General features: G+C 39.0%; 2 protein-coding genes across 6 annotated transcripts; one reads left to right on the plus strand and one right to left on the minus strand.

Moving 5' to 3' along the window:
- Positions 1 to 520: 520 nt before the first annotated feature.
- Positions 521 to 9334, plus strand: armh4 (armadillo like helical domain containing 4). 5 transcript variants are annotated; one of them, XM_077017922.1, is made up of 8 exons: positions 521 to 672; positions 1370 to 2525; positions 3277 to 3654; positions 4063 to 4197; positions 4281 to 4439; positions 7962 to 7993; positions 8069 to 8203; positions 8312 to 9334. In XM_077017922.1, exons 2-8 carry the CDS (start codon positions 1457 to 1459, stop codon positions 8381 to 8383), a joined length of 1980 nt encoding a protein of 659 aa, XP_076874037.1. In that variant the 5' UTR covers positions 521 to 672; positions 1370 to 1456; the 3' UTR covers positions 8384 to 9334. The 5 variants fall into 5 exon arrangements, with proteins under 5 accessions (XP_076874037.1, XP_076874038.1, XP_076874039.1 ...); XM_077017923.1 differs by having other exon boundaries at positions 8315 to 9334; XM_077017924.1 differs by having other exon boundaries at positions 4281 to 4352.
- A 68-nt stretch (positions 9335 to 9402) lies between these two features.
- LOC143523457 (N-alpha-acetyltransferase 30-like) lies at positions 9403 to 15414 on the minus strand. The gene is made up of 4 exons (XM_077017927.1): positions 14649 to 15414; positions 13440 to 13563; positions 13187 to 13242; positions 9403 to 12722 (listed from the first exon to the last, which is right to left on the minus strand). The coding sequence occupies exons 1-4, from the start codon at positions 15207 to 15209 to the stop codon at positions 12585 to 12587; spliced, it is 879 nt and encodes a 292-aa protein (XP_076874042.1). The 5' UTR covers positions 15210 to 15414; the 3' UTR covers positions 9403 to 12584.
- Between the last annotated feature and the right edge of the window lie 2677 nt (positions 15415 to 18091).

Consider the following 18091-nt stretch of genomic DNA (forward strand, 5'->3'; position numbering starts at 1 on the left):
GATTTCTCTGCATATTTAAAATAATTAATTCTGTATATATTTTTATCAATTTCTAAATGTATACAACAACGTCTTTACGAAAGTAAGCACGTCAAACAGGCAATATGCAAGACAGCACAGCCAGTTATTCGTGCTGATTTGAGAACAGTTGTACTCTTATATTACTCGTGGTAGGATTTTAGTAGAAGTTGGTCTGAGTTAAAATCTTTTTGACAAACTTTTACTCTTTTCAAGGCTGTCTGGTGGTGTTTATCAGGACTTGTGATTCAGTGACGAAACAAAACAGAATTTACTCATATCTGTCACTAAATATTGATATAGAAAACTATGGGGGGGGGGGGGGAGCATGAATACATTCCTGCTTGTTAGGTGCCCGTACACATAATAAATAATGTAAATGCACCCTGACAGCAAATGTAGCGGGAACACCCCACAAAAACAAAATTAAAAGCCCAATTGATCACAGTGTGTATGTAACGAACTTTTTGGCAGCGTTCCGTTTTCCTCATATGGAACTCTGACGCGCATCATGCACGCGCTTTGGCTTCCAGCGCGCACCATGTCAGTCCCGTTTACGCTGCGAATGCCACATTTGATACTATTGCAGCGATTGGGTGGAATGGGCTACTGCTGAAATCATTTTGATTGGTTTATTTCACATCAACTCGGCAGGTAAGGATTGTAGGGTCTTAACAAAATTGCAATTAAACGCTTTGCAGAATAACCAGTGAAAAAATATTCGTCGTCTATGTGGGTATTTGTTTACAAATATGTCACTCAAATAGCTTAGTCAATGATTTGACATTTCCAGTTGAGCTTGACGTAGCATATCATCTTCTACATGAACACACTTATCATGAAATATCTATGTTTAATATGACGAACGAATAAAAAGGATGAGCTATACCCCAGTCATTATACTGAGTGACAAAGCATTAAAACGCGAGTGGTGCGTTTCCTGAATCTTTGGTCTCCGTGGTCTAACAGACTTTTAATATCTAACTGTAATTTATACATTTCACTATATTATTGTTTTATAATTCAGTTAACGCACATCCTGTGTATAGTAAGGATGCTTGTATTGTAGAACGAACATAGGGCTATTTTTAGGGTTTGCGAGTGGAGGCGTGAACCATGTGCTGTTTCAGGATCTGCAGGAGATTTGTCTTCGTGCAGACAAAAAAGAAAGAAAATGCCTGCTTATCCAAATGATGTGCAAAATGCATGGAAAAAATGACTGCAGTATTGTAAAATGATTTTTTAATGATGATTTGTGTCTTGCTTTGTGAGTATATATATTTTATTTTATATATTTGTAGCCCTGAATGAAGTCCAAAACAGATTAATTTTTTGCCTCCATTTTTCCAAGGCGTTTTCTGACATTTGATGTGGCCAGCTCTCTCCATTCTAAGGAGGTTCAGTCCCCCAGAATCCATGCTCAACTCTCAGTTAAGCTATGCTGCATTGTGAAACTTTCAAAGTTCTCTTGTTGGCTGAGATCTGTCTCTATACATGGGGCGCCCCCTTAGGGAGCACCTCCTTGCCACAGGCAAGGCACAGTGACAGAACAGAACAAGGATCCAGACAGACCACTGGACATCTTGCAGGCCTACATAATGGCAAGCTGTGTATGATTTCGCAAATGCAACTGCATTCATCTCTCCGACTACCGGAATGGCAGGAACCAGGAAGAATCGCAGAGGTCTTACCCAGTGCAAAACACCAAGAGGAGGATGCAGTGACGGAAGTAGCAGTCAGACAGAGTAGACATGTGGACCAAGTTCATGCAAGGGCTCAGCCGTATGCACAATACCAGGATGCTTCTGCTGAGTCGATTGATGAAAGCTCACCTGAGGACAAGAACATGAGCCTTTCATCTGCAACTCCTTCTGAATCCACAGCTGCTGTGGACCATTCATTGGAACCTGGAGATGTAAATCCAATGAGAAAATTGGTTCGTTTGGTCAGTACTTCCACATCTGTAGCCGGTCAGATCAACCTACAGAAATATACCGGACAGTCTGAAAAGCCATCTAAACAGCTTCTTGGTGTCAATACTGACAGACCTGCACAGACACAAGTTGAGCTGGGGCGCAGTGACAATCTGAGGCCAGGGAGCTTGTTTCACAGCAATGTTGAGGAAAATAACACTCTTCCAGTGAGCTTTCAGCCTCTGACCACTGCACCTTCTCAGGAACAGGAAGAACTGATGGTAAATATCAAGGAGAACATATCTGCCAAGCTAAATCCAAAGCACTGGATAGGAGTCTCGACAGAACCCCAATTCTTTAATCAGTCTCCCTTGGCCATTGGTCCTGTCATTACTTCTCTAACAACATCAGGCTCTTCCAATGGACAGACTAGAGGGGCTACAGGATACAATGAGAGAGTAGCAGAAGACAGTCTCTTTACAGCCTCAGAGGTCCAGGATAAAGCACGTCGATTCTTGCAGCCAGACCTGACCCACATCTCCAGACTGGCGGATCTCCAAGACACCTGGACTGAGTCAGGCCATTTGCAACGAGGTGAGCAATTCCAATTACTTTATATTATAAATGCATGTGAAATATTTTGGTCTCTGGGCCCTTTTTTCCATTTTTTATTTATATTTCATTTTTATTTATTAAATGTAGTGCATTTTCTTTTTACATCCTCATATGCTGAATCAAATGCTAACAGTCATGCACGATTATTAACTTCAGTATTTGCAGTAGTTATATGCATTATATTTTCTTCTGAGTTCATAAGTTTATGCAAAGTGTTTGTGAGGGTTCAATATGGAAAAAGCTGGAATGAAAGAGGTGCAAAGCGTGATAAAGATAGACTTTCAATGTGCACTGAAGGCAGGTGGTTATACTTGCTCTACTTTGAACCACTTGTGGGAGGATGGAGGCCTAATTACTTTCTATTTTTGAGTCAGTACTAGAATTAAGTGAGAGTCAATGCGTAAAGATGGGTATAAGTTCTTTAAGCATGCTTCTGTCAGATCTAAAGCCTTATGTACTTTGACAGGTGATTACTCTCTGCTGTAACAAAACCAGTCATTTTCTTATGGAAACAAACAACCCGTGAAACCTGAATTGCTCCGATTTATTCTTGATTGCCTTGTATTTGTGTATCCTTAATGATTAGTTATCATTACGGAATTAGGAATCACCAGAAAATTCACCAGTTATCTTCAGATGGATGACACAACATATGACACAAACCAGTTCTAAACTGTCTATAATAAGCATACAATATTTTCTCCTTTTTATATGACCTCTGTTGATACAGTGGAAGAAGCAAGCATCTTGCCCTTGTCACAGGAGGTGGGCCCAGAGGCAACCATGTCTTCTGAGGACCTGCCTTTGATATTTGCGCCATTCGATGATGTCACCCCCCCCAGGAGCTCCGCACTGGCATTTGAGCTGACTGTCGCCATGGCACCAGTGACAGGGATGCGTGGAGAGGGAGAGCTTGAGCAAGCAGTGTCCATGAATGCGGACCACACTCCATCTGATGCCTCTCTCCTGGGACCGTCTGATTGGCCATCGCCATGGCAGATGTCTGGTGCAGAGAATTCGGATGCTCTTATAACATCTCAAATGCCGATCAACAAACCTTTCTCTGAAGAAGACCCGGAGCATAGTGACAAGACAGAGAACCTACAGAGTAAGACTGTATAAAATGCTTTGGTATCTAGTATGTACAGTTAATGCTGGTCATAATTACATAACATGTCCTCATGTCATCACTTAATTTTATTCTTAAATCTAGTTTGAACTGAGTCATTGTGAATGTTTGTTAAACATCTATAACCAGTGCATACAGCAGTGGAGTGAGTATAAACATCATAGGCAGTTTTATTAAACAGCACATCACCCAGTACCTTTGCAGTCAGAGACAACACACCTCAGCTTCAGAAAATCCAAAAAGATGTAGACAGTTCGCCCCCTGCTGCACTACTGATTCTGACATCTGAGACCTGCTTCAGTGGGCTCAGGCTAAACCCAAAGTAGAAGGAAAATAGATAGAAATGCAAAAGGTGTTCACAAAAATAACTGGTTCTTCCTGGTACAGATGTCATCCCGACTACTATGGGATCACTTCCATTGTCATCTTCACACGCCTTCACTCAGCAAATTACAGACACTGAACCAACTCACTTACCAGAATTAAAACCAAATTCACAACTAGAAGAACTACAGTCTGAAGGTTTGTTTTTACAGCATAACTACACTTTCACAAAAAATATAAATAATTAAGCAGTTTATTTATTTTTCATCTTTGTGTTATAGAGGATGAGGACAAAGAGGATGAAGATGTAGAGGACTCTGAGGAAGAGGAAGAGGAGATTGGGGAGGACCTAAGTGAGGCCCCTGCCCACACTCCTACACGCTCTTCTTACAGCCTTATCCCCCCGCCCCCAATCTGGGGGCATCAGAACCAAGGCCTTAGTGAGTCAGAAAGTTACCTTACGAAAAGTGAATAGATTTATAAGTTCAGTGGGCAAAGCATTAGTGTCTAGAATCAGAGCAAATGAAAATGAAATTGAGGAATGAAATGTATTTTCTTATAACTGACCTGGCTACAGTACACTGTAAAAAATGTCTGTTGATTTTACGGTAATAAACTATAAAATAGCAACAGTAAAAGATCGTAAAGTAGAAAACAGTATATTACTGTAACAGATGCAATAGTTTACTTTAAAAAAATAAACAGTATAAAAATTAATTTTTACAGTCATAATATGTAGAAAACACACATTTTAAATGTTAATTTCAATATTTTAGGTAAAATATATTGGAAAATTCCGTAATGTAGTAAACAAGGAATTACCCTAAAAATAAAAAAAAAATTCAGTCTAAATTACAGATTTTGCTGATGAGTAATTTTACAGTGAAAACCATTCATCAATCAGCAAAATCGCACGTTGATTTCTACAGAAAGAAAATGCTAAAAACATGGCCAGTGCTGAAAGGTAAAGCATGTTGAAATATAGGACAATGTACTGCCATTTTAGAAATTGTCTTTGTAAATATGGGTCAAATATTTATACATATAAGGAATACCGTATTTTCTGGACCATAAGCTGCACTTAAAAGTTTTCGATATTCAAGTCTTGCGCTATCATTGCTGCCTTCAGTCGAATGGTGACTGTAGAGACGTTTCTCCCGCTGTTCTTTACTCAATTATGTTTTACGTAATGTTCTCTGGTTAGTTTATCGCTGCCAGCGTACACATTACGTATCTGTGTCAGGGACAGATTTTTAAATTCAGTGCACATACAAGGCGCACTGCTGATTTTTGAGAAAATGTAAGGCTTTTCTGCTTAAAGTCTGGAAAAGTGTGTAGCGTCGGTCCACTGGGGGCGGCGCTACTTCCCATGAGCCCCCGCGGCTCCGTTATTGATACGCGTTATGTGTAAGTGTTATGACATGCTGTTGTTGATTATGTATTTGATTATATGTTTTGTTAGTTTAAGTCTCCCTGTATTAGTTTATGTAGTTGTACAGTGTCTGAGTCTACCTACCGTGTTTGTGTAATGTTACAGTGCTAATGACCTGCCCTCATGTTTCACGTATTGTTTTTAATACGTGTGATCACGGCTTCATGCATGATTACGCTGCCAAGGCAAAATAAAAGTTCCTTGTTGTCTTAAAATGTGGCAACAACTGGGCAGCCCGAGTGATGGCGGCCTGCCAGTAATTTACTGTGAAGTTGGACTTCACAATCAAATACTGTAAAATAATAATGGTTGTAATGTGTTCATCATAGAGATAGACATTTTTTACGGTAAAGTTCTGGCAACCACAGCTGCCAGTCTTTTACCGTAAATTTAACAGATTTTTTTTTTACAATGTAGGTTGTTTTCATGTTAATTTTAGGGAAAAACATTGTTTTTTTATTCAGTTAAAACATTATCTTTTACAGTAAAATATTGACTCCAGCACCAGTTTTAACCGTAAAAACAACAATGACTTTGCCTTCCAACCGTTAAAGAAAAAAATGTTATACCCGTAATTTTATGGTGGTGTTCTGGCAACCTCAGCTGCCAGCGTTTTACCGTAAAATCTACGTTTTTTTTTTTACAGTGTAGCTCGTGAGGCAAGTACACTGTAAAAAAAAAAACGTAGATTTTACGGTAAAACGCTGGCAGCTGAGGTTGCCAGAACACCACCATAAAATTACGGGTATAACATTTTTTTCTTTAACGGTTGGAAGGCAAAGTCATTGTTGTTTTTACGGTTAAAACTGGTGCTGGAGTCAATATTTTACTGTAAAAGATAATGTTTTAACTGAATAAAAAAACAATGTTTTTCCCTAAAATTAACATGAAAACAACCTACATTGTAAAAAAAAAATCTGTTAAATTTACGGTAAAAGACTGGCAGCTGTGGTTGCCAGAACTTTACCGTAAAAAATGTCTATCTCTATGATGAACACATTACAACCATTATTATTTTACAGTATTTGATTGTGAAGTCCAACTTCACAGTAAATTACTGGCAGGCCGCCATCACTCGGGCTGCCCAGTTGTTGCCACATTTTAAGACAACAAGGAACTTTTATTTTGCCTTGGCAGCGTAATCATGCATGAAGCCGTGATCACACGTATTAAAAACAATACGTGAAACATGAGGGCAGGTCATTAGCACTGTAACATTACACAAACACGGTAGGTAGACTCAGACACTGTACAACTACATAAACTAATACAGGGAGACTTAAACTAACAAAACATATAATCAAATACATAATCAACAACAGCATGTCATAACACTTACACATAACGCGTATCAATAACGGAGCCGCGGGGGCTCATGGGAAGTAGCGCCGCCCCCAGTGGACCGACGCTACACACTTTTCCAGACTTTAAGCAGAAAAGCCTTACATTTTCTCAAAAATCAGCAGTTCGCCTTGTATGTGCACTGAATTTAAAAATCTGTCCCTGACACAGATACGTAATGTGTACGCTGGCAGCGATAAACTAACCAGAGAACATTACGTAAAACATAATTGAGTAAAGAACAGCGGGAGAAACGTCTCTACAGTCACCATTCGACTGAAGGCAGCAATGATAGCGCAAGACTTGAATATCGAAAACTTTTAAGTGCAGCTTATGGTCCAGAAAATACGGTATTCCTTATATGTATAAATATTTGACCCATATTTACAAAGACAATTTCTAAAATGGCAGTACATTGTCCTATATTTCAACATGCTTTACCTTTCAGCACTGGCCATGTTTTTAGCATTTTCTTTCTGTAGAAATCAACGTGCGATTTTGCTGATTGATGAATGGTTTTCACTGTAAAATTACTCATCAGCAAAATCTGTAATTTAGACTGAATTTTTTTTTTATTTTTAGGGTAATTCCTTGTTTACTACATTACGGAATTTTCCAATATATTTTACCTAAAATATTGAAATTAACATTTAAAATGTGTGTTTTCTACATATTATGACTGTAAAAATTAATTTTTATACTGTTTATTTTTTTTAAGTAAACTATTGCATCTGTTACAGTAATATACTGTTTTCTACTTTACGATCTTTTACTGTTGCTATTTTATAGTTTATTACCGTAAAATCAACAGACATTTTTTACAGTGTAGGAAATAAATCTCTCCCAGAGGGATAATGTCTGTGTCCTCAGAGCTACAGGCACAAGCACAGTATGGTTGTTGTAGATATTTGTGTTGTCTACAAGTACACTCTGCTATACTTGTAGATGCATATGGATTTTCATTAAAACATTAATGAACATAAAAAAATTCTGGTATCATGGTAGTGCATTTACATAAAACGTATAATAAATTCATGTTAGTGTTGAATTGTTTGTAGACATCGGAGTCAAAGAGTGCTTATATTGTGATACCTGTTTCCATTAGTTTAACACACACTTTTGAACATCTAAACAGGAATGTTCATCTTTAAATTACATATTCATGTTTATGTCCTTTGTATTCTTGCAGTGCGCAGCTGGGTTGAACTTATAAGAGAAAAGGTAAATACCCACTCAAGACGTTTTGTGATCTTGAGTGGAGAGCAACCTGAACGACTGCTCTTCTCTTTGCTGCAGGCTGGCTATGTCTCCGGTATGCTGGCACCTGTTGGCATCGGTATAGCTGGCGCACTACTTATTGTTGGTGCGCTTTACGGCATCAGGATGATCCATCGCAAAAGACGCAACAGCTTCAAACACCAGAGGAGAAAGGTAAACGCATACCTACACCCTTCCGTATGGTTGATTGGTCATTTGTTAATTAGCCCGCAAGCTTGAGCTCAGTTGTGCCATTTCACCATGTGTATTCATGTGCTGCAGCAGCCAAGAGAAGTGAGGAATGGACCAGACCAAGCAATGCTATTGGCTGACAGCTCAGAGGATGAACTCTGAACCCACCCAAAGTCAGACGTCAGAAACACATCCATCCCCATGTTTGGCATAAATTAAAAGGATGGTAGATCCATCCACATTCAAGACTCGCATTCAAGGCTTACAGGTATTGCCCATTTAGACACAAATTTAGCCATTTCATGTTCTCATCCACAACCAAAACAGCACATATGAATTTAGTAAGCAAACAGCCGATTCTAAGATTGTGTTGCACCAACAGCCTGGCTGTATACAAAGACACATACACCTTATGATATTTAATGTATGAACCTCACTCTGCAATATGGAGGTTGACATGGATTAATGTCTCAATAAATAAAGTATATTCTTGGATTTCTGTATATTAAATTTTTTCAGTTTGTAAATTCTGAAAGCAGGAGTGAATTTAGTATAAAAATCTGAGTCAGTGGAGCATTTTTGTGGGAAAGTCAAAACACCTACAATTATATTTTCAAAATGCACCAAATGTCATCGTTCATGATGTGGAGGACAAGCGCTTCTTCGTATGTCAAAATACCGACGTCTGGGTTCATGTTACTGTAAGCTTTGAACCATATTGACGTACCCATGGCTGAGTTCATGTTAATGTAAGTTTTGGATCATCAACCACCCATGTTTATTTAAGCTTTATGCTTTAAACAAACAAACATTCAAAGGCGACATTGTAAACTGATGAAAAAATAAATCTCCTTACACTTGAATATCTGAAAGTTAGCTATAGTAAGCACATGCTCCATTAATGCCTTGCATGATCCACTCTGAAAAGTACATGGACCATATTTGCTGTATTACTATAATGGTTATTACCTATTAAATAACATTAAAAATGCATTTTGTGACAGTCTGCCAACATACCTTCTGTAGTTATAATTACATTGTGTGTGTGTATATATATGTACTGTTGTATGAAGATCGGTTATCAATCAGGAATCAATAAACGTATTACTAATTTGTAGTGATTTCTTAGACATTCTTTTTCAAACATTTCGGTAAAGACGCAGAAAACAAATCACACCGCATCAGTGAAAAAATCAAATAATTTATTTCTCTTTTTTCTACCGATGTTAAATAAAAGATTTTGTGACATTTGTAGCTTTAAATCAAATGCAAACCTGGCTAAAGAAGCATAATAAAAATTACATGCAAAACATCTCCCTGAACCCCTCACAAAACAAAATACAGAATTAAAAACCACAGTTCTGCATCCATAATCAACCATCTGCATTAATAATCAAACGCTCTCTCCTCTAGCACAGCTCAAATTGCTCTGATGACCCAAATCTGGGGTACATATGGGCATACTGTCAAGTACCCCATACTCTGCGATAATACTGCCTTATCAAACTCTTAAGTTAGGAGAAGGACAATTTCAGGATTTAGGTACAAGATTTTCTTCACTTGTCAAAAGAAAACGAAGAGCACCAAAGAATCCATGTAAGTCCCGTTTGCTATGAAATCATCAGGTTTAAAATTCAAATGTTCATGATAAAAACACTTATTTGACAATAATAATGAAAGGGCCATTAAATGTAGTTTTGGCCTTTGTGTCTTTTTTTGTTCAGAGACTTAAAAGTCAATACTGATGTCCTTCTTGATGATGGACAGTCCCAGTTCAGTATCAATAGTTTGTGTTCTCCGAGATCGGGCACTCTGGACTGAATTCCCCTGAGGGTGGCATCAAAATGGCTGGACGGCAGACAGGTGAGCTTTTATATCGAAATGATAGAATGATCACAGAGAAAATCCAGTTTCCTTCTCAACTAAAGGTGAATTAAAATGAGCTGAACCAAATAGACATCAAAACCACACACAAATATGCTCAATATTCATTCTCTCCTAACCTACTACTCCTGACACCTGCACAGTGATTCAGCCTTAGCTTCTCTCCATGTAGTAGCACTGTATATGTGTTTTGAATGCAGATTTGATTACTTCTACAAGCACACACTGAATTGTCTGTTGCCATCTACAGGAAAGATCCAGGAGGCAAACTTTAAAAAAAACAACAACAAAAAAAAAACCACAATCATTACAATCACACAGACATGCACATAGGTACACACACCAGCAGCATGTTGAATCAAAGTGCAATATTCCATCTTTCCATATACTCTAGAATAATAAACAGCAGAATAAATGTATAATTTATTTGCTAAAATGAAATGCATTGAGCCACACTGCCTCTCCTTTAACTAATTAGGGCTAAGGTTCTGGACATGGTCGTGGAAACAAACATTATTTCTTTAGTGAAATGGTTGACACTTCCTCCCCCCTGTACCCTTCATCAAATGTAACCTTGCTGCTGGTACTTCATTACGCATGTGAAAATTAAAATGCCATTAAAATAACAGCTCGTAAAAATGTTTTTCTCACCTAAAATCACTGTGGGTATGGCTTTTTATTCTGAAGGAGTAGGCACCAAAAGATGCAGCTTACTGTACTGTTTAGAGGGTCAGGATCACAGCCAGCAAAAGAGAACATGCCGACTGACTTCAGGAATATAGAGAATTGTGAATCAAATCTAACTTCAGCTAATTGTTATCCATTAACTCATGTTGATGGATATCTGAATGCTAAATGGGTGTATGAAAGCATTACTCTGACTCTGTATACGAATTTGATTACTTACACACCTCAGAAAATGCACTGCTATATGAAGTGTATTAAGTGTATTAACTGTGCCTTTTATGGTACCCAGGGTGACTAGCCTTTCTCCATTTTTGCCTTTAATAATTTATTCATGTATTTATATAGAGTTAGAACTGAGCTCTTGCTCACTGATGCAATAAGCAACTATGATCACAGCACTGCTCAGCAGAGATTTTTTTTATGGGAAATTTTCAGATTAGTCTGAATCACACAAGGATGGGAACATTTTTTTATACACAAGTACATATTCCCCCTCAAGTAATAACTTCTAAGTAAACGTCATTTTTCAGCACTTGTTCCATTACTGCTTATTGCTGGCATTAGACTTACGTACTGGGCAAGACGTGGAGGCCACTGCTCTTCATACTGGTGGTTCTATCATGCCCCTCATCCCAGACTGAAACTGTCTATGGCTACTGCATATAAAAAAAGGGGAAACATATCAGAAAATACATCCTAATGACACTGGAAGAAACAGCTCATGTTTTTTGTTTTGTTTTTTTTTATGTGTGGTAACAAGCCGAATAAAATACAGGGAGGTGCAACTTTATTCTGCCAACGTCTGACTATACAAGACTGTCCATGTCTGAAACATAAGGACATTCTTCATTGGCATTGAAAAAAGGAACATAAGATCCCTTTGCTCTTCTTACACAATTAGAATTTCTCCCCAGCCCGATGTAAACCATCCAGAATTTTGCAAGCTTTTACTTTCTACCACTGTTTTACATATTCAGCCTGGCATCAACCCCAACAGCAAATCTTTGAAGTGTAAGGTCAGAGAATTTGTCAGGTTCAAGAGCTCAGAACTTCGTTAGTGTATCTTCTAGGATTTTTGTACCCTCTATCAACTTAACTGTCCCTGTAACTGTCCTCAGGACATGGTGAATTGTCTGCTTAAGACATGGCTGGAGAACTGTATCCTAGTTGGAGTAAACCGATAAGTGAAGTAAAAGTTTCCGAGACGGAGGGTGATTCAGCAGGCCGTACCCTCCCACTAACACACATCAGCTTCATCAATGTGCACATTACCACCACACAGTGAATACACAACTCACAGCAAACCCTCACAGCAAGCAAGCTCACATCCATGTCAGCAGACTACATGAAGAACAAACCTCCACTCAGCATTCAAGCCCCTAAGCCATCGTATAAGCACAGACATAAAAATTGTCTTATCACAAGCCTCAATTTAAACACAAACACTTCCCCAACATCATGAGCCCAGTCCTTTCCTGGGTCACTATTTCAGTTGCTGTTCAGTTCAGCTTATTGTCATCTGCTGGACCTTTCCCATTCTGTTAAATTAATGAAACCCATTCATTCGTACTGGGCCACACAACTCTCGGAGCATAGGAGAAGCCTTCTACAATTGTGTTTTAAACACCTTTTTCTTTTAACAATGTGCCCGTCTCTCAGAGATATACACAGTTCCTCAGTTTGCTTGACCGGCAAAGACAAATGTGGCCTGGAGTATCTGTGCCTGATGGGTACAGAGGTCTGCGGTCGACTGCGCGTGTTGAAGGAAAACAAGGTCTGACAGGGACGGAGCTTAACGTAGCCACAGCTTCAGCCGCAAAGCGTCCACTCCGTTGAGATAATATCTGAAGAGCCGTTTGTCCCTCACAAAACCCAAGTTCTCGTACAGCTTCAGGGCAGATTTGTTTGTGATCTCTGTCTCCAGCACCACCTTGTACACACAAAGAAATAAAGATGATGGAAATGGTTGGAAAGACAATTCTAAAGTAGAAAAAGTAGCATCTTGATTAGAAAGTATAGACCCAATGCAAGAACGTTTTTTAATGGGCATCGTGTATAAACACAACATCATAGCATCCTTAGTGGATCAAACAATTGGCTACATCAAAGTGGAGTCAAATACTACACTGAAGGCAAATGAGTAATTTCAGTGTACTTGCATTAAGATAAAACTGATCAGTTAATTAAATAAAATTAACTCGTAAATAAAGTCTTTTGGGGGGGAAGGGCAGTTGAACATTATTTTTAACACAGATCTGGACCACATTTATACATAAAAGAAAATTCCGAATGCAATGAGTGAATTGCTGGCATGAGCACCGAGTGGTTCTTGCATGAGGCCCAATCAGTTCAATCAATGAGTAACAAGCAAAACGAGAAAAGGCATTAAGTCACCTCATCACAGTCTCCTTCCACCATAGCATAGATGGCCTTCTTTACAAGGTTAGTACCTAAAATGTGGTAGCAAAAAAGTGCATCAAAACAGCAATTTCCCAAGAGTAGATCCGTACTGACTCATGCAGGAGGGGTTTCCCACCTCACCAAACATTCCCTGGTTGTTATAAAAGGATCATTTAACAGTGGACAAGATGAGAACCAGATTCAGGTGTTCCCAAAGTTTAATAACTCAAAACATTGCGACACTCACCAATGCTTTTCCGACGGTGTTTGGAGTCCACAGCAAGCATGGCGATGTACCCACGTCGAAACATCTTCTTGTGCATGTCTAGCTTACACACAATAGCCCCCACACACTCCTCCTCTACCATCGCCTGTGATTCACAACACCCACAGAAATGAATGCTCAAAATCAAAATGGCAACAATTAATTATAAATCTTCTTGTAAATGATGGTCACAACTCCATATTTTTAAAGATCATGACGGAAAAAGGAAATTCACATTACAGCCATATAACATACTTCATACTCATGCAAAAATGACAATAGAGAACACACTCTGGCTCTTTTCACCAAACAAATTTAATAACTCATCTTTTTTTTATTATTAAATATTGGTCTCACCTGTTCGCATAGGTAAGTGACATGAATATACCATAGCACATCCTCCATTTTCTTTCTTGGCTATAGCCATTAATTAGTGTTTTGTTATTAAACAACAGCAACAACAGTTTACGTTATTTCAGCATTTTTTTATGTTTCAGTAATTAACCTTCTAAATTATAAAACAAAATGTTGACGGGTCTGATAATTCAGTAATGCCTTTTAAAATATTTGAATTACTAGTTGTGCATGTCCCTCAGTTCACTGTCCCAGAGACATAGTCCTATAAAATATTACACCGCTCAGGACAAAAGGATGATGAACTGCTTTACAAAATGCATTTGGAAAAGGTTTCAATTTATGGAGCGAACCTCCCCAAAACTCTCAAGACAAATGCTAAAAGATTGCTGCTTTTCAATTTGTGATTAACCTTGAGAGAACAATATCCATTCATTACAGCATGATGGTGGAAGACAAACCTGATTTAATCAAATGTTAGCTCCAGTGTTGCAGGGTTAAAATAGTTGCGAGTGCCCCAACAATAACTGTAAACATACCGTGATTATATATAGTGTATCTAATTCAGGGTCAGCAGAGATGCCAGCACCATGCTGACCAACTCAGCTTTCAACTGCCATTCTTGGGAGTCCTCCAGCATACCTGTTAGGCCTAGATCTAATGCCAGTGTGGCAGCAAGACAAATACACATCCTCCTGGACGGAACCAGACAGGGCATTCCAGGTATACAGACCATAATAATGGTCCAAAACGTTCAAGAACATTTCAGATTACGATAACACTAAAGCCCAATGACCAGAGCTTTGAACCAGGTGGCAGACGTATCCGACTACGTACCAGAAAGCAGAGCCTTGGCCAGTTGTGGATAAAGTACCGGTACGTATATATGGAGTAAGGCTCGGACAGATCCTTGGTTATGAGTCTCATGATGCCTGGCATTTGAAGTTCGGACTCGTAACGCACATATTTAATCTCTTCACTTGGCTCCGCGTCTCGGAGCACCGAGTGGTTCAAGCCCAGTCTGGCCAGCTGCTCCAGGGGTACGTCGGCCCCCGTCGATCCGTTTTTCGCGGCTCCTGCGCGTTTGTCACAGCGGTCCACGGCCAGTCGGAGTTCCTCCAAGCTGCGGTCGTCGTACTTCCCGAAACAACTCGACCCGTTTACCTGCCGCTCTAACGTGGGGCAGTGGGGGTGTATATCCGAGAACAAGCGCCTCTCTCGCTCCCGTTTACATTCACCGGCCTCGTTTTCTTGCCCGACACTCGATATAATAGAGTCCGTCTTTATCACGAGCTTGTCCCCTTCCCCAGGTACAGCGCACCCATCCCCGGGGAAGGGAATAACCGAGACCGGGGATGCTGCCAATGCGCCGCTAGGCCCAGTCGGCACTGCAGCCATTCCAACTCATTCAGATAAGAGCTACGAGGTATAAAAACAACGAAAGCCGGTTTATCCAAGTGAGGAGTCTTTAAACGAGCCAACTCGTCTAATAAGATGGGCGCTTTCCCACGTTATAACGCGACATAATTTGGACTTCGGGTGAAGCCCCTGTTCGCTCCCCGCACCGCGTCTTTTCGTGCCCCTCACTGCCGGAAAGTTTTACCAATGTAGACGCCATTGTTGCTGCAAAGGAGTTTTTACGACAGTGTGTCCTCGTAGCCATACTGCCGAGAGAGAGAGAGAGGGGGGGTAGTTAAGACTATAACTTATTTTATTTATAGTTTTCTATTTTATGTCCATATAAAATATTTTATATCCATATATTTTTGGTGAGATGCACTTATGTCGTAAAACATAAGCAACAGAAAATGTTTACTTTGCAAACTACTAAATGCATAAGTACCGTTTTGTTGATTGCATTCTTTACTGAGGTTTGTCCTTCTTCCAGGAGGATTGGTGTAAAAATCTAATTGAGCTTGTATTTGTAAAACAACTGTCTAATGAACAACAGATTTAGCTTATCTGCTTCTTTAATTTATGCCCAGGACTGACATCCTTCTTAACTCAATGTGTGGTTTAGTGTCCCCTGCTGAGTGTGAGGGGAGGTCATTAGTGGTGGGTGATATCAGGGGAGGCAAGTCTAGCCTAAATTGAACACACATATAGCCTACACAACTGTAGGTGTGTATGTGTGAGTGTGTCAATATACGACCATTATAGGAGGCACACAGAGCAAAACACTATATATGGTGTCATATCAAAAAAAGGTTATGAATGTTGACAACACCACTCTATTCAGCATGCAAAATACATAAGACTGCAGTACTTCTAAAGAAGGAAAAGGGGGCAGTGTTGTTTCACTAATGTTTTTCTATTTCCCCATGGAGAGTAGAAATCTACACCTCTTTGCTGTGTGTGATTATATTCATATAAGCCACATCTCTTCACCTACATTTTTCAGATGAAGAATAAATCAGAAAATAAAAACGAAGTCTATCATTTTCAGTTTTTGAGGGCCTAATAAAAGTACTTCTCCCATAATGTGGTAAATATGGAGAGATAATTTTCTGCAGTGGCTATATTTCATAATGTTTCACTCCTTAGACCTGTTTGGCATGTGCTAAAGAGAATAATTTGGAATGGCCTATAAGACAAGTTTGTTTGTTTATTTATGACCTGTTATCATCTTTCTGAGTTTTTATGAGAATTTATGAAAACACTATCAATTAAAATGTAATAAGTTTGTATATTTCTCTCCTCATTCTACATTATGATAAATAAACATTTATAAGATCCATGTCGCTATGTGTGAAGTGAGTTGGAATATAAATTCATCTCAACAATATGAATCTATATCAGATCTCTTTGTCAGTTAACAATAATCTTGTTATCCCCCTGTTATCTTCTGCGGAAGTTCTGCGTATTTAAAACTTGTCCCTGTGTGTTCACACAAATGAACTATTTCCTAGACTAGCCTAGTTCCCAGATTAACCCTAGTTTTGTACTAAATTGTGGTGCTAGTGGTATATCAATATTTGACATTTTTTAAAATCCAAGTTTAAACTTAATCTTGTCCTGGAAAACTCCATTACATTTTCCGTCTTCTAATTTGAATATCTGAATGGGGTTTAAGGAACTGCAAAAAAATAAACCTTAAGCAACTTTGTGATTATCATTAACCTCCTATTTTTACTATAAATGTATCATGGCAAAAGAATGAGACTTTGATAGAAGGAGATCAAAGGCAACCTTAATCGTTTAGAGGGAGAACTCCTCTAGGCCTTAACAAGTCACATTTGTTTCTGAAACTGATGGGTATATGTGTATGGGTTATGTAATTGTGGTGTGAGAATATGGAAGTCAACATATTAATTGTGTCCTGTGACATCCTATGCTTTTCTTACTTAATAATGTTGTAGAATGATGATTACTTTCATCTAGCCTTTTCGTGTGTACCAGTGAAAAGGTGTGTGGACCTCTGAGATCTGCGCAATGCATTTTGTACACTAAGGGTGCACACACACACACACACACACACACACACACACACACACACACACACACACACACACGCATGCACTTATTCTTGTGTGTAACCCACCCTTTGAAAGCTAAGCCTTCGGGCTGAGAACTCTCTGATGAGCTGGAATCAGACATGCACAATCAGTTCCCCTCTTTTAATCTCCTTTGGAGGCCTATCTATTTGAGCAGCCTCTCCTTAATTACTTTCTCTCTGACTTAGCAGGCTGTGACTGGGCATGGAGAAGTGCACTAGCGTGGCATTGGGTTGTCTGGAAACCCCCTCCCTCTCCTCCTCTCAGTCATGGTTCTTCACCATTTCTCCCTCCATGGTCAAAATAACAATTTTGTATGAATGACTCCAAATGTTACATCATAACAGTTATGGATATAGTCAGACTTTGAAGCCCCCTGCCGAATGCTACCTATAATCGAAATGCTAAATTATATTAAAATTATATAAAACATATTAAATTGCACATGGAATATTGATGTTTTTTTTTCATAACGTCCCAAATCTAAGGACACACGCTAGGAATGTGGATTCATAGCCTATATTTCCCCATATGGAAAACTAAATCTATCTGTCATGGGCTGTGTATGTAAGTGATACATAAAGCAATGTATCTCAGTTAAATGTAAATGAGCTCATAGTGACTTCTAAAATGTAAGCTACAGAAAAGGAACAGGTCTAAGATGCCAAGTGGATTAGCAGTACTGGAAACAATACTTCTCTTCCTGGACTTTTTTGCACATTTTGTCTGTGGCCTCTGGAACTTCAGCCAGCAGTACCAGATTTTGTCATACTGGAAACTGCTATA

Source organism: Brachyhypopomus gauderio, chromosome 9 (assembly GCF_052324685.1).
Source record: "Brachyhypopomus gauderio isolate BG-103 chromosome 9, BGAUD_0.2, whole genome shotgun sequence".
Classification (NCBI taxonomy): domain Eukaryota; kingdom Metazoa; phylum Chordata; class Actinopteri; order Gymnotiformes; family Hypopomidae; genus Brachyhypopomus; species Brachyhypopomus gauderio.